The sequence below is a fragment of the Phodopus roborovskii genome, unplaced genomic scaffold (assembly GCF_943737965.1).
Source record: "Phodopus roborovskii unplaced genomic scaffold, PHOROB, whole genome shotgun sequence".
NCBI classification, from domain to species: Eukaryota; Metazoa; Chordata; class Mammalia; order Rodentia; family Cricetidae; genus Phodopus; species Phodopus roborovskii.
Window position 1 is genome coordinate 279,814 of NW_026126682.1, and position 22,309 is coordinate 302,122.

At 39.2% G+C, this 22,309-nt stretch overlaps 1 protein-coding gene across 1 annotated transcript; it reads right to left on the bottom strand.

Moving 5' to 3' along the window:
* Window positions 1-4,085: 4,085 nt before the first annotated feature.
* On the bottom strand, window positions 4,086-22,309 carry LOC127214200 (zinc finger protein 431). Its single transcript, XM_051174602.1, has 4 exons — window positions 22,241-22,309; window positions 6,642-6,768; window positions 6,394-6,454; window positions 4,086-5,253 (listed from the first exon to the last, which is right to left on the bottom strand). The coding sequence occupies exons 1-4, from the start codon at window positions 22,262-22,264 to the stop codon at window positions 4,086-4,088; spliced, it is 1,380 nt and encodes a 459-aa protein (XP_051030559.1). The 5' UTR covers window positions 22,265-22,309.

Consider the following 22,309-nt stretch of genomic DNA (forward strand, 5'->3'; position numbering starts at 1 on the left):
CTGATTCTTCTTAATACTAATTTTTATAGTAGGGAAAATATATTGAGAAGACTTGTGGGTTCCATTGCAACTCTGTCATTTTATGAGAGCTCTGCATACTATAGACACACAGGAACACAAGGATAGAAGCACGTCTGGAGAACAGTTTACTCTTTTGTTTGTATTAATAGGATTGCTTGGGTGTAGGTGATATGTCTAAATGCCTCAGAATACATACACTAGATATGGGCAATTTCACTAATTTTAATTGACACCAGTTTTAAAATCCCAACCTACTGCTATCAGAGATTATTTTGCATGCCACTGCACAATAACATGTCACATTCAGATTCACTGATAAATTCTAGAGCAAGTTTTACTTTCACTCTTTTTTGCTTTCTCAATGAAATAATGCTTACTAGGCTATCATTTAAGTGAGCATAATAATGGACTATATTGCAGTCCTTTTTCTGTCTTTGTACATTGTTTCAAATTAGTTTCACTTTTACACATTTTCTGTAGTTTGCTAAACAAAGATTACTCGGAATAATGGGAATAATATCGCGGTTTAATAAGGATCAGGATAAACAAATAGGCCAAACAGATGTTTATTCAGGGAGAAATAACTTACAACCTAGACAGATGAACACCAGTCAGTTCCACTGGATGCTCTCCTCTCCGCGTCCTGCCAGCAAGAGAGCATTCCGGGACTCCTCCTCAGACTTAGTTCCACAGGTCACTTCTGCCCCGGCTCCACCCCCCAATGGGCGTGATCAGTGCCACAGAAGCAGACAAAGTGAGTATCTCACTACAGAATAGTTCCTTTTTGTCCTTTATACTTTGCATAGAACAGTATTAAAATGACTTATTGTCAACATCATGAAGATGTTGGGTATGTTCAACTTACAGGAAAATTCAATATTATCCATAGAAAAGTCCCAAGAAATTTACAACAGTAAATCTGATTCCTAAGCTATGTGCCACATGAAAAAGCTCAGAATTCTTAATAGGGTTAATAATTAAAAAAAAAAAAAAAAAAAAAAAAAAAAAGGAAAAACAATGGTGCACAGATTAACATAATTTCGTCCTTTATATAAACTACAACAATGAAGAATGGGTACAATATTTGTGAACAAATAATAAGATAGAGAGAACAAGCCAAGAACAAAAGAAGAAAAATATAGTCAAACTTAAATCAGAAGACCTAAGGAAACTCAACCAGGAAAAGTGTGAACTTAACCAATGGAATCTGTGATTGAGTCTGTATAGAAATTAAATAAACACAGACTTCAGAAATCCCACAAAAATACTCAAAGTGAACCCTAAACTTCTCTATTTCTGACCCTCTAGCTATTAGTGATCTCATTCCCAAACACAGAGGCCCCATTCTCTAGAGCTCTTTGGAAATGGAGGTGATCAGGAAGACTATAGTTATGCATTCTCTCATCCCCTCATCCCCCTTGTAGTTTAGCAAACCCAGTCTGACTGATGACCACACAAAAACACTGACGAATCCAGCATCCTGCCACATGGATTATTGCACAATATGTGGACTCTACACTATTAACCTGCACACCATGTACACCCAAGGAACCTCTGTAGCTCAGAAATTCCTTTTGTTCCCTGGAGTTGAATTTCCCTGAATTTCTCTGTTGTGGTTAGTGGTAGAGGAAAGCAAAAAGCATTATAATCAAGTATTGCTGAAGGATGAGTCCCCATTACCTCCTTTATACCAGTTTCTAAACTATTTGTAAACCGCTTCACACAAAACTGAATGTGGAATGCAAAGTTGAACATTTCTACAAACCAGACCTTCAGCTTTCCAACCTGTCTTCCCATTGTAGGCTAAAACCATACCACTCCCACCTTCGTTTAGGCTGAGCATGGCATCCCCTCATAGGAAATGGGCTCCAACAAGCTAAATCATACACCATGAACTAGGGACACATCCTGGTCCGACTGCCAAGGATCTAATGTCAGGAACCAGAATACACATTCACAAACCCACTCAATCACGCACTGACAGTAAATAATTGCAATCAAAACAACGTGGTAAACAATTTTTCAGTCATGAAAGTTTTTCTCTTGCAAGCATTCATTCCTGTACCACAGGTGTTGAGGCATCTAATGGTTACAGAGTTTTCTTCATCATGAATTGGTACATGTAACAGAAAGCAAGCATGTAGCCTTGAAGTCAGAGAAATCAATCCTTCCAAGTTGGTGGTATCATTTCGGAAGATTTAGAAAATGATGCTCTTCTGGAGGAAATATGTCCCTGAGGGTTAGGCACTGAGAATTTACATCCACACATCATTTCCGGTTCCCACTCTCTGCCTCATGCAGCAGTTGAAGGATGTGACTTCTTAGCTTACTGATATAGCTTCTATGTCAGACACTAGTTGCCATGCCCCTTTCATGGTGATCCTGCATCCCTCTAGACCCAAGGGCCAAATTAAATGCTTATAAGTTGACATTGACCTTATATCATAGGAACAGAGAAGAAACTAAAACAAACCCATAAAGTTGACTCCTGAATTTGATAATTCAAGCAATTGAAGAGAAGTATAAAATCTAAAAGGCTTACATCTCTGGAAGGAACCACATGCTCTGACTATCAGAAGGCAGGCTATACCTACAGATTCGGAAAGCTTTGGATACCTACAGCTGAGAGGAGAAAGGAATCCTGATATCAGCCTATGCATGAAGCTGTGTTCACGAAGGGAGATGGTGTCACAAAGAGGAATAGCAATCCTGCTCCTGTCTGAGAGAGAGCCATTACAGCTGGGCTCTGCTCCACTCTGCTAAGACAGTTCCATGCAAAGATGTCTATTGCTGCTTTGCTCCACTCCCCTCGGGGAGTTTCCCAAGAGGTGTCCACGTCTCTCCACTCTGATCCACCAGGGAGTCTGCCAGCTGAGATGTATGTGCTCTCCTCAGCTCCAGTCCAAACTGTTATTTCTCTGCTTCATTCAACTAAAGTGGAAACCGCTGCAAAAACGGAGTAGCTCTGACTCCAACAATAAGCTGTTCATTTTGCTCTGCTCCCCTAAGGGAATTTTCCAGCACAGGTGTTCATTGCTTCTCTGCTCTGATCCACTACAGAGTTTCTGATCTGCTCACATGTAAGAAGGTTATCAGCCAAAATTCATTCCAGAGATTTATTGGAGGGTGGGGGTTCAAGAATGGCTCTCTCTGCCAGGGTGGAAAAGGGCAGCTGCCCACTGAACAAGGAAACATACACCTTCCATAGGGCTCTTTGGGAATGGAGATTTTCCAGAGATAAAAATTTCAGAGTAGAAATTGGCCAGAATTCAATTCCTTGGCTGCCTAAACAATCCCAGAGATGGGCTGCATGTCATGCTCAGAGTTTGGCTGGTTTCAGTCTCATGGATTTGTTGGTTTTGCACTCACTTAGTCAAAGTTAGAATGTGTCTCCTTGGCTCTGGATTCAGGGTCAAAATGTGTTCCTTTCAGTGGCTGATTCTCACATTTTGGTCATGGTTTCAGGGCTAGGGTATGTCTTCGATGATAACATTTTGGTCCTGGTTTCAGGGCTAGGGTATTTCTTCGACGGGCTCTGGACTAGGGACAAAGTGTGCTTCTTTGGCTCTAGTTTAAGGGCCAGTGTGCATCTCTTTGACTTCAGTTTCAGGGCCAAAGTCCGGGTGTTTCACTGGCTCTGATTGCAGGATCAATGTGTGTTTCTTTGATTGGTCCATTTACCCTACATATAGGGCTCTTAATTGAGGGTTTTGTTTGTTTGTTTGTTTTTTCCCCCATGAGGTTGCTGGTGGAAACAATATAAAAACGGAAGCATAATGCTTGAACAGATTGTTGAAACCTTTAATTTTTTTTTCCCTACAGAATACTGTTTTGCAACTGATTAGAAGTGTGTTAGCTAAAGATCTTACCAAATCTTTTATAATAAGAAGCCCTTACTATATTTTTCAGGTACTCAAAGACTATTACAATATGCAAAACCTTGAGTAGATTGAACACAAAAAAGTTTTACTCCTGTATAAAGGGCAAAACTTTACCACACTGACTATTTTTACAAGGTGTCAGTGAAGTATGAACATTTTTTTTTCTCATGACTTCAAAGACTACTAACAAGTACATAGGCTAAAATAAAAATGCTTACATTCATTGGTTTTCTCTCCAGCATGTGTCCTTTTATGCACTTGAAGATTACATTGATGTGCAAAGGCTTTACCACACTGATTACTTTCATAAAATTTGTCTCCAGTGTGTGTTCTTTTATGCCTCTGAAGATGACTGTGACATGCAAAAGCTTTACCACACTCGTTACATTCATATGGTTTGTCTCCAGTATGTGTTCTTTTATGCATTTGAAGAGTGCTGTGCTGAGCAAAGGCTTTACCACACTGATCACATACATAGGGTTTCTCTCCAGTATGTGTTCTTTTGTGCACTTGAAGATGACTGTGACATGCAAAAGCTTTACCACACTGATCACATACATAGGGTTTCTCTCCCGTGTGTGTTCTTTTATGCATTTGAAGAGTACTGTGATGAGAAAAGGCTTTACCACACTGATCACATTTGTACGGTTTCTCTCCTGTATGTGTTCTTTTATGCCTTTGAAGAGTAGTGTGATGAGAAAAGGCTTTACCACACTGGTCACATTCATAGGATTTGTCTCCTGTATGTATTGTTTTATGCCTCTGAAGATGACTGTGACATGCAAAAGCTTTACCACACTCGTTACATTCATAGGGTTTCTCTCCAGTATGTGTTCTTTTATGCTTTTGAATAGAACTGTGATGAGAAAAGGCTTTACCACACTGATTACATTCATAGGGTTTGTCTCCAGTATGTTTTCTTTTATGCACTTGAAGGTGACTGTGACATGCAAAAGCTTTACCACACTGATTACATTCATAGGGTTTCTCTCCAGTATGTATTATTCTTGTATGCATTTGAAGAGTACTGTGATGAGAAAAGGCTTTACCGCACTGATCACATACATAAGGTTTCTCTCCAGTATGTATTCTTTTATGCACTTGAAGATTTATTTGACGTGCAAAAGCTTTACCACATTGATTACATTCATAGGGTTTCTCTCCAGTATGTGTTCTTTCATGCCTTTGAAGATGATTGTGTTGTGCACAGGTTTTACCACATTGATTACATTCATAGGGTTTCTCTCCAGTATGAGTTCTTTCATGCCCTTGAAGATAACTGTCACATGTAAAAGCTTTAACACACTGAGTATATACAGAAGGCTTCTCTCCAGTTTGTCTTCTTTTGTGCCTGCAAGGATAATGGGCACATGTAACAGCTTTACTACATTCCACACACTGTTGAATCTTTATGTCTGTATGAATTAATTTTACAATTTGCTTCAATTTCAAAGAGGTATCAGATCTCAAGATTTTATCACTGTGTTAACATTCATGTTGTTCCCCTGCTTTGCATCTTTGACTACACCTGTCATTATACCTTTATCACATGCTTCACATTTATAGAATTACTTTTACTATGTGAGACTTTTTACATATTTGAAGAGAATTGGAAAAAAATCAGATCTTTACCACCATTATTGCCTTCGTAAATCCTCTTACAGTATAAGTCATACTATATTTACTAAGTGAACTAGGACAAGCAGAATATTTACATAATCTTAGTACTCATAGGTCTTTTCTGCAGTATGAGTTTGTTGATGTATTAACAATAAAACTGAAAAACCAGGTACTTGAATACTGAATCAAATTCAACATGCCTACTCAACGTGGTGACTGCTACATAACTTATAATTTTTCTGAGATCCAGGTATGTGATGCCTTTCCATATCACTATATTCATATGGCTTATATCCAGAGTAACATATGTTACACCATGTAAAGGAAAAATAAATAATAAAGGTTTCCACATTGAATCCACCCAGTTTGAATTTACATTCCTCAGAGACTTGTAGTGTAGAGGTTAAGGTCTCTCCATAACAAACGTCCCTTGGTTCATGACTATAACTGTTCCTCTCACTAAACTTAATATTAGCATATTCACAACAAATATATGAGTAACTCTAGCTTTACTATGGACTATTTGCTTATCAGAAGGTTTTGGATATAAAATTATAATCTTTTCAATGAATACACACTTTATAATATGAGTAATATGAAATAAATAGATTGACTACAGCATAGTTCTCATGGTGATGTAATTAAAATGGTGATATCTATTAAGGCATTATTTCCCTGTCTTTTTCCAAAAAGATTGCCATACAAATGCAACTCACCTACCTGAAATTGAGGTTTACAGTTTTAGAATTTAATAATCATCAATGTACCTTAAGCTCTGCTTATTTCCACTGTTGTTTTTTTTTTTTAAACTTCCAGGACACATCAAAACTTTTGAGAGACACATTTGCATCATGTTGCACATGAAAATTACCTTTCATGTATTCTAGAACTTGAACAATGTTCTTCAATATTATGGCTTTCCCATTTGTATCCTAAAATATAGTACAAGAAAGTTTATGTTATTGGAAATTATGTAAAATTTAATTTACTACCTTCAGTTAACCATAGAACCATGACTGACTTATTCCCCTTATTTTTCTTACTCAATCAAATCAAAGAAGAATATCCAAGGGATAGTTGTCCCTTTATTTTAAAATGTGCATGAAAATTCAGTCTTACCTATAGTAGTGAGGTTCATGTAGGTCTCAAGCATCACATTTTGGTAGAGATTCTTCTGGGAAGGGTCCAGCAAAGTCCACTCTTCCCAAGTGAAGTCAACATGCACATCATCATAGGTCACTGAATTCTAAAATATCCCAGACATGTGTACAACAGAAAGCATGATATTGACAATATTGTATACTTCTTTGACAGTACAGTCATATAATTCTGGTGCTCCCCACACTTATTCCATGACACAGATATTATAATGTAATAACCACGTCATGTTAGAAGGAAAGTGAATAGCAGAGTCACCTCTGTCATTTCTGTATCCTTTGAATGGGATATCACCTTGCAAGAGCAATACCTATTAACAAACTTAGAGAGACAAGTAGACAGATCAACAGTACAGAGTACATATGAGAGAAATTACATGAACAATTACTAACTATAAAAAGAAAAATAAGATGGACAAACTGGGTGTACTGTCCATCACCTTTAACCCCGGCACTCAGAAGGCAGACACAGGTATATTTGCCTCTGAATTGAATGCCAGGCTAGTCTATGCAATCAGGTCCAGGACAGACAAAAATACATATTAAGACACTGTCTCCCATGAAACAATCAGCCCAAAAAACCAAAAAGAGAAAAAGAAATCAGAGGCTTTTACTGAAGTTCCTACGAAGAGTTATGTATTTAATCCAGTTCTTACCCATCTTCCAGAAACCTGAAATGCCTTAATTTAAACTATAATAGCAATAATATTTTACTAAAAGGCATTTACAAAAGGCCTTGAATATTCAAACATTTACAAATGGACAGATGAAAACATCAGGAATATATATTTGCATCATATGTAATCAACAAAGGAAAGTCACAACTATCCATTATTCCTATCCATTATTCTAAGTTCAGGGTTTCTGAGACAACTCCAGGTACCCATGTGATACATATGAATGAATACAGGTAAAATACTTATATTCATTAAAAAAAAGGGCAAAACAAGCTGGGCAGTAGTGGTACACCACCTGAATCCCAGCACTTTGGAGGCAGAGGCAGGTGGTTCTCTGTGTGTTACAGACCAGCCTAGTCTAAAGAGTGAGTACCAGGACAGACTCCAAAGCTACACAGAGAAACCCTGTCTTGAAAAACCAAACAAGCAAGAAAATAAATAAATAAATGAAAAATAAGTAAATAAATTCAAACCAAAAACAACAGGCTGGAAGAAGATAATGCATCTTCAATTCAATGCCTCAGAAGGCTTAGGAAGTATTAATGTCATGAATATTTGTCATCCTGGGAAACAGAATGATACCCTTTGCCAATTTTAAAATTCAAGATATGGCTGAAACTCAGTATAATAGCATATGCTCAACATGTACAAAAACCTACATTCCATGCCAATCACCCAGTAGTATAAAAACAAACTAACAAACAAAACAGCCAGGAATGCTGACCCACCTTTAATTCCAAGGCTTGGGAGGCAGAATCAGGGGGATCTGATTTTGAGGCCAGGCTGGTCTACTGAGCTACTTTCAGGACAAGCAGGTTACACAGAAAAACTCTATGTTCAAAAGAAAACAAAACAAACAATTTAAACAGCAGGATACCAAACTGTCTTAGCACCAAATATCAGCTGCTTCTACTGTATCTTATGTGATTTAGAGATGGAATCTATAATGGTAGTGAGGCAATGACATTATGAGAAGGAAGCAGGCTGATTAGTTTCAACAGCAAAACAGTAGATACAAGGAAGAAGAAATGGGTTGAGGATATTGAGACTCATCTCACACCCTCAATGAGAAATTTCATCCAGAAAGGCTCCTCTAGTAAAGGTTTCATAAGCAATTTAAAGAAAGCCCCTAAGGAGAGACACATGTTCAAATACATCATCCTATCTGGGTCATTTTTTTCATTCAATCAACTACACTCTGCCCAGTCACTTTAGACTCATGGTCATCCATGAAAAAAACATGTATTTAGTCACTTCAATGATTCTCCTAGTCTGCAACAGCCCTTACACTGTCTACCGACATTCAAGACGATGTCTTGACAGTGGCATCTAGTAAAATCAGAAAACAAGTTATACCTTTCCATCATAAAGTGGCTCAGAACATATTAAAAAGGATAGAAGTGGAGACATGAGGGAAGACTGGACCAAGACAAGACTGAAGCATAGTTGGACAAAGACCATCTCTGCTACAGATGCATGGGGCTTCAGTTTCAAAGAGCTTAGATGGCCCTATCTCTGCAACTTTTCATACAACTCTCTCCTTGGTTACTTCCACTCCATATATGCAGCTCTGTCTTCAGGGAAGATGTCTCATAGCTTAGGTATCTCAACATCTTGATATGTTATTTTTTCTTTCTGCTGTGGAACATTTGTTTTAATGATGCACAGATGTGCTGCATTCTTTTATTTATTTGTTTGTTTGTTTGTTTAACTCCACTAAGTTGTGATTCTTTCCCTGCCTAAAATTCTTGATTGTTCTAATAAAGAGCTGGATGGCCAATAACTTGGAAGGGCAGGAGAGGCAGGGCTGGCAGGCAGAGAGAAGAAATGGAGGAGAGATTTAGGAAGAAAAAGGGAAGGAGGCACAACAAAAGGAAAGGACACCAGGGACCAGCCACCCCGCTACACAGCAAGCCATGGAATAAGAAGTGAAGAAATATATACAGAATAGAGAAAGGTAAGAGCCCAGAGGCAAAATGTAGATGGGATAATTTAAGTTCAGAATAGCTAGGTAGAAATGAGCCAAGCTAATGAATAAGCCCCCATTTGTGTAATTTATTTGACAGCTGAAAAAAAAATAAAAAAAAAAAAAAAAAAAAAAAAAAAAAAAAAGTAAAAAACATTCTGACTCCGCCAAACACAGATGCCTACAACAATGCTGAACTGTAACCACAGACTAACTTACATTGTGATCCTTTGATTCCAGGAACAGCAAAAGGGATTGAGTCTGCAAAGTTTGGTTTCTTGATTGGAATGGACACTAACATGCCTGGACCATAGGTGTAGCAGGTTTTGTACTAAGTTGCTTCCTGGGACTAGGAATCACTTTGCTTACTCCTTCCATAAATAGATGGAGTCTTCCCCTTAGGGACCTTTCTAGGCTTCCATTCCATGTCAAGGGCATTCTATATAATGGCTATTAAACTCTCTGAAAAATCCTACTCAATTTCAGCACTTGCCTGCCATTGGAATCTACCTGTTCATTTCCATTCATTTCTGCCCCACTTGTTTTCTTTCACTGTAGACCTGCATGAGTCATCAGCAATAATATTGCAACAGATTCAATATTCCATTTCAGAAATGAATCCATTACTTTTTAATTCTGCCTTACTAAATTTCAAGGCCATAAGCAGAATTAGAAATATTCTGAAGCAAAAATATCACACAAATGACCTCTATTTTTTTTTTTAAGTCTATGATTGAAATCCCATGTTCTCAATCCCCACTTTCTGCCATTACTCTTAATATTTCTATCTTCCTAGTACTAAAAGAAAAGCTAGTTAAGTTCTGGGTCCAATTTTGTATAGTTTATTTCACCTAAAATCTTGACATCATCCACATTCTTCCAAATGATATGAGGGTCTCTGCCTAGTCTTATTGTACATTGTTATGATGTGTTTGGTTGATATCCTTGGGAAGCCTGCTCTTTTCTGAAGGGAAAGAGTAGCAGTGAATTTGGGGAGATGGGGATTTGCAGGAGGGAGGCTAGAAGGGGTGCAGGAAGGGGAAGCTGCAGTCACAATGTTTTATGAGAAAACAATAAATACCAAAAAAAAGTAAATTCATTTTGATTCAGTTCAATGATCCTCATAATTTGTAGCAGCCCAAACAGTACAAATGTCCAAAGTCTTTTCTGACACTCAAGACAATCTCTTGACCATCAACTAAGGATTTCTAACACACAAGAAAAAGGAATAGGGTGGTGTTTCAGACCCAGTACAGACTGACATCCCCTGCTCATATGCATGTCACACCGGCCAGAAGAACAGGTATACAGGTCGGCCATAAGCCCATGAAACTTCCACAGTCCCTTAATTCCCACAGACACAATTCCCTACCAACCATAGAGCTGCCACCCCCAAATCCATGTCCCCACCCACAAATAAAATGGATATCCTCTGCTGAATTGCAGGCTATACCAGCCAGAAGAAGAGGTAGGCAAACTGACACAAAGACTCACTGCTGGACTAGAGGCTATGGCAGCCATGAGAATCAGCATAGGTTGCTTGCCTGCAATAACCCCCAATACATCCCCAATTCCACTTCTCTCCTTATCTCTGTGCTGTAGCCTCAAACTTGGTCAAACAAAATGAACACCATCTGCCAGGCCATTAGGCCACCTGCCCACAGACCTCCCACACTCTCTCAATGCCTCCTGAAAACTACCCCAAAGCTCCCTCTCTTTTTCCCTTTTACAGCCCAAAACTTGGGCATATACTATCTGCCAGACCTATTGCAAGATTGGAGTAAGAACCCCTATTCAAGCATAAGCCACCCAGAGCAAAGACCAGAGAGCAAATAAAAACCAAGGAACAAAACACCCACCCAACAATGACAAACTAGAAACTAACATCTAAACCCACAATCACGTCAAAAGCAGCTTAAGAACAAAATCAACAACAGCTAATAGATTCCAGCTATCTTATTACACCAAGTCCTGAATATTCCAACACAATTGAAGCACAATTGGGTTATGATCAACTTTATACAGATGATAGAAGACCTTAAAAAGGAATTGAATGAATCCTTAAAGAAATCAGTGGAAGAATAAATAAAATATTGGAGAAAATTAATAAATCCCTTTAAAAACAACCCAACAGTTGAAGGAAACGAATAGATCTGTTCACGAACTGAAAATGGAAGTAATTTCCTTAAAAAATGCAAACTTAATGAATTCTGGTAATGAAAGCCTAGATAATTGTACAGGACATACAGAGGTAAGCTTCACCAAAAGAATACAAGACGAAACAGAATGTCAGGTTTGGAGTGTATGACATAAGAAATAGATATATTGATAAAGAAAATTTTAAATCTAAAAATTTACTGGAATATAACATCCAGCGAATCTAGAACACTATGAAAAGACAAACCCAAACAAAATAGAACAGAAGGAGAAGAATCTCAGCTCAAGGACCCAGAAAAATAGTTTCAAAGAATTCATAGTGAAAAAATGTCCTAACTAAAAGAAGGCTATAGTTATGGGGGGATGTCCTTCTGTATGCATGTTTATCTTATTGGTTTATGAATAAAACACTGTTTGGCCAACAGAGGCAGGAAGATAGTTGGGACTAGGAGACAAGGAGGTTTCTGGAGAAAGTAGGTAGAGAGAAACCTCCAAGAGATGTCATGTAGCTGCCAAAGGACATTTTCAGGTAAGCCAAGACCACATGGAAATATACAGATTAATAGAAACGGGTTAATAATTAAGACAAACCTAGCCAATAAGAAGCCCATGCCATTGGCCAGCAGTTTTATGATTAATATAAGTCTCTGTGTGTTTATTTGGGACTAAGAAGAACAGCAGAACCTGGCAGGACAAGAAAACTTCAGCAACAAAATGGTGCTAACAAGCGTGGGTTGCAGGAATTTCCATGTAAAACTTGACAAAAGTTTTTAAAGGGATTCTAAACAAAAGAACAGAGGCAAGCACAGCTTCTTGGTAGCTACATTTTCTTGGGTGGACTGTGTTTGCTAGAGACAAACAGAGGCCCGTGGCTCCTTTAAGAGAGGCTTCCTGGCTCAGCATTAGTGACAAAAACCACAGGGCTCATTTTCAGAGGCCCTACTACCAAACAATTGAATGGTGTGTATGAGCAGCTGGTAGCAGCAGTGACCACATCTCCAAGCCCCACAGCATGCTGCATGGCAGATTTAGCTTTTGAGGCAGTGAGCACAGCTCCCAATGCTGGCTGAAAACATATCCTAGCCATGTTGGAAAGCCAAAAGCTAAAACAGTCACTGCTTTAATTTTAGCCATGTTGTTTAGCAGATAAGACTCATGTGGTCAGAAAAAGATAGGAGATATACAGTAAGTACAGGTTCAGAGGGAAAAAGAAAAACCTCTAAAGGGTTTACAGTCTGTTCAAAAATAAGACACACACACACACACACACACACACACACACACACACACACTTATATGTATATATGGCCTTGGGAGAGAAAAGAAAAATGATAAAGTGGTTAAAAAAGAAATAGTGTAGTGGGGCACTGGTGGTGCATGCCTTTAATCCCAGCACTTGGGAGGCAGAGACAAACAGATCTCTGATTTCAAGGCCAGCCTAGTCTACAGAATAAATTCCAGGACAGGCAAAAGTACACAAAGAAACCCTGTCTCAAAATATTTAAATAAATAAATAAATAAAGGTAAAAGGAATAAATCTTGTTTAAAAAAAAAAGCCACATAAAGATGGAAAATACAGAGAATCTGGATAATATTGTATTGTCTTTGAATTGTTTGATTGCTGAGAAAAGAGCAACAGCTACTAAAAGACATTTGATTATAAATGCTGCTGAATTAATCCAATCTATGTATTTTAAAAATGTGTTGACTTCAAAATTTAAATCTAAGGACATGTTACTTTGGAAAGAGGTTCTGTTTTTGTACCCACAGAAAATGAAGAGCTGTGGATTCCAGACTAACATGGTTTGATCAAGCAAGATCCCCTGAAGCAGTGGCCCAGGTGACCCAACATTCAATGCAGCTGAGACCATGCAGCTTTGCAGACTACTACAGCCAGGATTTGGGCAGATTTCTGGGTTTTCTCATGATCCCCATGGTATTGACAGCACCCCCAAACAGCAGGAAGCAGTTTGGAGAGAACAATGCCCACATCTCCACATATTATTTGCAATTATTTCATTTAAATGGAGTTGTTATAATGGTTAATGATCACAACCAATCTATTTTTAAAAGGAAAAAATAGGAAATATGATATAGAAATGAATACTTTGCATTGGTATGGATTTTGATTTATTGATACAAATTTAAGGTAAATTTGTTATAGGTATAATTTTATTCTTGTTTAGATATTGTGTTTACATAGCTCATTTAAAGATATAATGTATAATTAGGTACGGATTATACACATTAACCAATAATAGTCAAAACTCATGTTAGACTTTCTAGATATATAGATATATATTTCAAATTGGTAGATATTCTTCAAACCTTTCAAAGACCTATAGAATATGGCATTTAATATGGTTTAGGGTTTTTCTTGACAATGAGAGACAACTTATACTGGCAACACCAATTACATCAAAGAAACTCGTTAAAGAGATTGCTAAAGATATAGCAAGACTAGTCATTTGGGTAAGAAACTACTCTTGCCTGGCTTGTTTGACTCTATGCTGTATAAACTGGACATGCACTACCCACAGGAAAGTAACTGCTGAACTTGCAAGACAAAAAGGGACAGTCCTTCAGGGTTCTTGCTCCACAGATTCTGACAGACATTCTGCAGGACACAGAGAAAAATGACTTACAAACTGCCAGTTTCAAATTTCCTGCTTCACTGAGAAGTCTGCCAGACACTCTAGGCCTGTAGGCTGAAGATGGATGCTCCAACATTACAGAACTTTGGGTAATTGTCCAGGCAGTGAGATGCCTCTGTCAATTCTATAGTTCATACATTATCCTTCTGGAGTATTTGATGGAGTTGAAGACAGATAGTTATAGTTTTCCTTAGTTATGATAAAAGATAAGTTACATACTAAATTTTAGATTCACAAAGATAGGGTAGATGATAGAATATTTTCTTTAAATTTTGCAAAATGTTAATGAACTAAATATTGTTAAGTATAGTTCCTTGACAACTGTTTTGTTATATATAATTTTACTATGTTAAAGTTAAAACATATCTTTTTATTTAGACAAAAAAGAGGAAATGATGGGGAATGGTCTTCTTTATATGTATCTCTTATTGGTTGATGAATAAAACACTGATTGGTCAGTAGCCACGCAGGAAGTATAGGTGGGGCTATCAGACTAGGAGAATGCTGGGTAGAGGAAAGAGAGGGAGACCCCATGTAGCCAAGGAAAGAGTAACAGGCCTGGACCCTTCTCTGGTAAAATAAGACCATGTAGAAATACTTAGATTAATAGCAATAGGCTAATAATTAAGAGAGAGCTACTTAATGAGAAGCCTGAGCCACAAACAGCTTAATAATTAATATAATTCTCTGTGTTTATTTGGGGCAAATCACTTCTGGGACAAGGTAGAACAGAAACCTCTATCTTCAAAGATATGGTTTAAAATAAAATTGTTAAGGTGTGTCTTCTTCCTTCTTTGAACTTATGATGATTACAAGATGATTCACACACTCTCTTGTCAGGAGTTCATAGAGGGATGTGCATTAATCTTTGTACAGTGGAGGTCTACCTCCTTCTGTCTCACAAGTGTTGATAGTTAAGGTATATGCTACCACTGCCTGACTTAACAGACCAGAATTATTTAGAAAGAAAAGCAAAAAAAAAAAAAAAAAAAAATGCAGAAAGCAAAGTCAATAAAAACACAAAATTGGAAATCATAAAAGCAAATGAACAATAATGTTAAAAATATCCAAATAAAGCAATATGATATGAAAAGTCTAATTATATACTACTGCGTTCATTTGTGTTGGCAAACTACTACTACTGGACATGGTATCTACCTTTAAAGTGTGGTTTGTATATCCAGGGAAGCCACATTGGAGAAAATTAATTTTTAATTGCAAGTAGTTGTTAATTGGAGATAGCTATTGGGTTAAGGATAGGGCTTGTGTCAACTTCTCCATTTCAGCACTGGGAGCCCTCTGGCTTTAACTTGTGCATGCCCTGTGCATTCTTCCAGAGGCACTGTGAGGCATATATGTACCAGCCATGGTGTGTATAGAAGGACTTCTTTTATTGGTGTCCTCTGTTCCCTCTGGCTCTTACATTTTTCACATTCTCTTCTACACAATTCCCTGAGCTCTGGAGAGAGAGATTTGATGGAGATATTCTACTTAAAAATGAGTGTTACAAGATCTCTCACTCTCTTAATTTGTCCAGTGTGGGTCACTGTTCATTTCTGTTTTGTTGTTGTTTATGTAGCCCTGACTGTCCTACAACTGGATATGTAAACATGAGTAGTCTCAAATCTACAGAGATCTGCCTTCCTTTGCATTACAGGTGCTGGGAATAAAGGTGTGTGCCACCACAACTGAGCAAGGTCAGTGTTTGTGTTTTTAAGAAAGGCCACTGCATATTATGCAGTTGTGGGTCTCGACATTAGTTCCTATATCCTGCAGGAGGATGCTTCTCTGGTGATTGCTGAGTGACACAGTGATCTATAGTTACAGCAGAATGTGGTTAGGAGTCATTTCCTTGCTATGTTCCTTTAGGAGTATTTGGTTTTCTCCTAGGACCATGGCCTATCTAGTCTAGGGTTCTTGCTCATTGGAGTATTGTCAGGTATGGGTTCCATCATCTCCTGAAGTGGTTTTTTAATCCAAACAAATAGTGGTTGGTTAATCCCTCAGCTTTTATGCCACTTTTTGTTGTTGTTCTGTTTGTTTGAAGACATTTCACTCTGCATAGCCCTGGCTGTCCTAGAACTCACTATACAAACCAGGTTAGCCACAAATTCATATGTGGCTGCCTCTTTATCCTGAATGCTGGGATTAAAGGGGTGTGCCACCACTTCTGGGTTTGGGGCCAGTATTGCACCAGGATGTCCTTGAAGGCAGGCCACCATTGTAGATGAAGGGCTTATAGCTGGGCGGGTGTTTTCCTTTCTCCTCTGGTAGGATGTAGAATACCTTCCAGTACCATGAAAACTAGTCAGTAGGGGAGAAGGCTCTAGTTAGGCATCACACATTTAATCCCAGCAGCCACACTAACTAGCCAGGCTGTGGTGGATCACACTTTTAATCCCAGGATTTAGGAAACAGATGGATGTTTCTTAGTTCAAGGCCACTCTGGCCTACACAAGAGTGAAGAGTAACAGAGCTCATGCCTTTTGATCCCAGCACCTAGAGTAACACACTTTTAATCCCAGCTCAGGGAAGTGGAGAGAGGAGTGATGTGGCTGAATGTAGAAGGAATATAAGGAAGAGACAGGAACTGAGATCTTCTGCCCATATCTTTTATTCTTTCACAAACATTGCACACATTCTTGATTGTTATGTGGCCTCTGGCAACAGAACCAGTATTTATCCCTAGTGCAATAATGGATTTTGGGAGCCCATTGACTATGGAGGGACACTCTCTCAGTCTAGATGATGGGGGAGGATGTAAATACTGCTCCAAATGATGTGACAGACTTTGATGGTCCCCCATAGGAGGCCTCTTCCTTTCTGAGGACTGGATGGGAGGTGGCATAGGGGGTTGGTGGGGAGAATAGGAGGGAGACAGAACTGGGATTGGTATGGAAAATAAAACTGTTCTTAAATAAAATAAAAATTTACTTTTAAAAAAGGAGTGATCCTTGGGAACATGATTCATCAAAATTAAGATGTTATGTATGGTAAATTTTTACCATAAAAAGAACAAAATACAATGACAATGCCCAGCAATTTATAACAGAAAAGCAGGTTACAAAACTACACTCACAGTGAAAACACTCAGAATCTCAATTGGATTATAAAGAACAGCACAAAGATTTACACAGCATGACTTTTATACTTACCAGAAAGATATAACAATCAAGAATGTGTACAATATTTGTGAAAGAATAAAGGAGACAGAGAGAAATAGCCAAGAACAAAAGCAGGAAAACATAGTCAACTTTTAACCAAAAGACCAAAGGAACTTTGGCCAGGATAAGTGTGATCTTGAGCAGTATTACCCAGCTCCCTATGATTGATTCAATGTGCATAGAAATGAAATAATCACAGACTTCACAACTTTCACAAAATTAACTCAAAGTGGCCCTTAAGCTGACCTGCCAACTACTGATCTTCTTTCCAAAGACAGAAGCTCCATGATCTAGAGCTCTCTCTGCAAATGGGAGTGATCTCTTGCTATGGCTCTGTAGGCCCTTATGCCTCCTTATGGTTTCAGGTACACCCAGGCCCACTGATGCCAATCCCAAATTAACACAGAAGAAAAATTTAAAATCTGTTTTCTACCACGTGGATTATGGCACAAGATATGGATTCCGCCCTATTTTCCTGCCCAATATCATTTGTTCCCTGGAACTAAACTTCACTGAATCACACCATTGAACTCACTGAACCACACCATTGCAGCTGGTGGTACCAGAAATTTAAAAAGCACTCTGATCAAGTATCGCTAAAGGTGGTCCACATCACCATCATTCTATCAGTTTCTAAACTATTTGTAAGCTGAAAGTGGAATGCAATATTCCAAACTTCTAGAAACAATCAGCTTTCCAATCTATCTTCTCACTGCACACCTAAAGCAGTACCCATGTGTGCACACTGAACCATGATTCTACAAGCATCATATCCTACCATGCCAGGGCTACAAAGGCTCCCACTCCCCAGGAAATCCATACACAGGGAGGCTCAGAAGACATGAGCCACTGCCCAGGTCACCACGTGGAACAACAGAACCACTGTACAGCTCATGGTCCACTCAAATCCCAGGAGAAATGACAGCTCAGCCAACTTGAACACCCCACACTCATCATGGCATGGCTTGTGGTCTTCCTTGAAACTCACTATAGCCTTTACCCTCAGAGACATCTCAATGCCTTATAGCAGAAGCAGGGGAGAATCATGGAAAGAACTCCCAAGCTACCTGCCACTAGTACTCCTGATTACTAAGCCTCCCACACTCTCTCATTGGCTAGGGCCACTCAGCTCACCACCAGTGGGTGAGTGAGATCATATGAATCAAATAACACAGCCCTTCTAGCTCTGCCCTTCCAGCCCAGCAGACAGGGCCCTAGTATAGAAAGTATTTTAGAAGACATTCTTCTACTCTCCTAGGGCACATTCTGTGCCTCATCCAAAGCACAGAGTCCTTCGTATGCACAATGCATTAGACACCAATGTGCAGTACAGCTAACCTATTGACTCATAGCTGGGAAATCCAGCAGCCAAACACAGATCACATTCACACAGTAACTATTGTTGTTGTAACAGTTGTTACAAAAAAAAAAAAACAAAAAAACAGAGCATGAATTATAAAACAATGCAGGGTCATGGTAGGGCTTGGAGGCAGGAAAGAGAATGGATAAAATTAAAAAAAAAATCTATTTTCAAAAGTTGAAACAGGCTTTATGGCCATGTTCTCCAGAAACTAGGAATTTGTATGGGAACATATAACATATCAAAGATTTCTCATACCTCTTCTTTAAGGAAGAACATCTTAAACCAGAAAAATAGCAGTCTTGATAGGCAGGGCCACAACATTTTACCCAGATCTTCTATGTTGATTGAACTACTCTAACTATAAAAATTTGGTTCCATGATAAGGTCAATCCTTTAACTGTGGACCCCAGTCTGTGAACCACCAGAAATGGCCAGTCAGTTTATGGGTGGTGTGTTATTTATGATTTAGTAAAGCTCACCTGAGGATTCAGAAAGCAAAGTCAGCCACAAGCCACAGAAGCCTGGCACACACCTTTAATCCCAAAATTTGGGATTAAGAGGTAGACAGATCTCTGATAGTTCAAGGCCACAATGACTACAAAAAGATTGATCCAGTGCTAAGAGAAACAGCTCACACAAAGATGATCTCTCCATTTGGTATCACATGCCTTTAATCCCAGGTCTAAAGGGTCTTCAGTAGGCTCAGTCTTAGGATTCTCCTGCGTCACTGAGGAGCGGCAGCATTCAGAGCAAGTGGATCAGCCCTTTCAGCCTGAGCGAGAGGTGAGAGAGCAAGTGGTTGGCCGCTTTGTATTTCTGGCCTTCATTATGGATCATCTAAAATTGATTACATGGCTCCACCTTGCTAATCTCAACTACTGTTGGAGCAGGAAAGCGCTCATCCTCCTTGCTGCCCCTCCTGCCCTGCACTGCCACTATACCAGCTTCTCTGGCAGTCAGTGAACTCACTTCTTGCACAGGTCCCTTTCATTTTCATGTCCCCAAAAAGGCCAGAGACACTGGCAGACACTCATTAATTGCTCTGTTTTTTTCTTCTCGCTTGAGCTGTCAAGGCCCAGCCTGGAAGAAATTACAAGACTGTTTTCCTATCAGAGGCAAGACTGGGTTTCCAAAGCAATTCCCAGTTACATAGCATGAGGCAACCATAAGCTACAGGAGGCTTTGCTCTACACAGAAATCAATAATCAACATCACTTGAGAGAAAGGGAATGAAACTACTAATGACCCAGAAACATTGGCAAACAGAAATAGAGATAGGAGCAGTAATGCACTTAAAGAAAATAACTTCAAATGATACCAAAAAGTGACTTTTAAAATGGTAAAAATAATGTATTTTTAAAATAAAAATGTCCACTATGTTGACTGCCCTAGTGGAGGGAATGGCATTAATATGAGATAGATTGATGTTACCCAATTGATGCTAAGATCTATAAACTGACACAGATCTTTCTCAACTCTGAGATGACATACCTGTTTCAAGGACTGAATAGGATCGTTGTCTAATTACAAGTTCAATATTCATTGGCTCAAGATAACCTTCCCAAACAGTACACTCAGACAATCCAGTCTGTGTTCATTCGCATGACATGAATTAAAGCATGCTGGAGGATTATAAAATCACTCCCCCTACCACAATCAGGTCCTTTTACATAATGGTAACTCCAGCAGCATGTTGCCTGCCCTGTTTCCCCTGCAGTGTAGACAATAAACTATTGCTCCTATTTTGGTCTGAAGACAGAAGCAATGCACCACATGAGAATCCTTTTCCTGTGACTGCATTTGATAGTCGACTACAGGACTCAAATGGATCGTTTTAAAACTCCGAGGTGGTACAGTGACTTAGAACTTTGAAGTTTTAATGTAGAAGATCGACAGAACGGAATCAAGGCTGCCTGATGATATAAGAGAGCTTGTGTCAGAAACATTTTTCTGAAAGGCAGGAAAAGGCAGCTGTTCTAGATTAATATGCCTTCCCAGGGAGAAACCACTTCACACACTTAAGAGATTAACAAGGAAAAATCACTTAAATGATAGTATGCATCTATCTCTGGCTAATGCTCAAGGAGAAGCTAGGTTAGAAAGATTTTTTTTTTATTTATCGTATGCCAACATCATTAAGTATCTTTTAGGTTCCTGCTCCAGGTTACACTTTGAACACTTGCCAGTCTAGTCACTTAGCAGATGGGAGAGTTACACAGCAATGATATTTGCAGCAGGTCACTGACAGGGTCCTGAGGTGAAGGTCACAGGGGATGAGAAAGGTAAGACAGGTAGAAAGTAGAAAAGATAAAAGCTGGGTTTCTGAGGTCTTACAAAAGCCATGTCTCGTGCCAAGTAAGCATGTTAAGAATAGCGTCTTGTATACTACTTCCAGGGAGGAAATGGGACATTTCTACAGTCAGAAGAAGCTAACATACACCACGACAAATTCCAGAGGCTAATCAAACAATACTACACTGGAGGAAAACGGTATCTCAAAACATTACTGACTGTGGCCTGGAACTGATAACCACAGTTCCATGTGGTAGGAAGAGCTGGGTTCTCAGGATCTGAAGCAACTTATCCACAAAGGCACTGACCCCAGACCATTGCCAGCTCCCCCAAGCATATTCCTGGTTTTAGAGGAGTTCTGTTTTATTGTCAATACACCAGGCCCTTAGGAAAAGCTCGAGTCTGTTATTATCTCTCCCAAGAATGTTCCTTCTCCCTGCATGAGGGTCTAAATGCAAGCCTCTCTTGATCAGGGAAGTCCTTAAGACAACAGTGTTTTACATTTCAAATACGTGTGTCATACCATCCATCTGGCAGAACTATGCTTTTCTCAAGAAGAAACCTGAACCTTTACAGCACACAAGGACTTGATACTGGTTGCAAACCCTCCTTGAGCAGCTTGTTAGAGGCTATTCTTTAATAAGAGGATGGGTCTGTCTAGTGGCTGGTTGTAAATCGGGGGCTCCTCTTTGTAATGGTTTGGAGCTGTATGTCTGGACAATCCTGGTGAACAAATGTGTATCCTAGCATCGTAGTGTCTAAAACGACAGGACAGTATACACTTAACTTTTAGGAGTTCTAGAGGCAGTCCTTCCTCAGCTTAATTCTACTTTGTGAGACTTACTATTTCCTATGCATTGGTAAATCCTTTAAATCACAGAGTGCTACCCAACACATGAGATGCCTTTTACAACCTTCACAAAATTAACTAGAAATGGATCTTACGTGTAAAGTTTAAACACAAAGTGCTGACCCTGTAGAATATACTGGAAAACTAGGCCTGTCCGAGTTTGGCAACTGCTTTCCATGGACTCACCAAAAACATGTCGAAGTTGACTAGAAAGCTCCCACACAGCTCCCTGTTCCCAAGGCGCGGAGCAGATCTGGCCGACAAGGGAAGTCATTCAGAAGCCTGCACCTGGAGTCAGGGAGTTGCACCGACCACATGGGACTTCACAAGACAGAGAAACTGGCTGCAGGTTCCCACCCAGATCCGGAGAGGATCCACAACACAGGCTCCAGCAGTTCATCATCTGCTGCTCTCTGGGAAAAGCAGTCCCTCACTCACCATGTGGTTTTCCGGATCCTCCATGATCTCCGCCGAGCTCCCGGCAGCACCAATAGCAGCACAGCACAC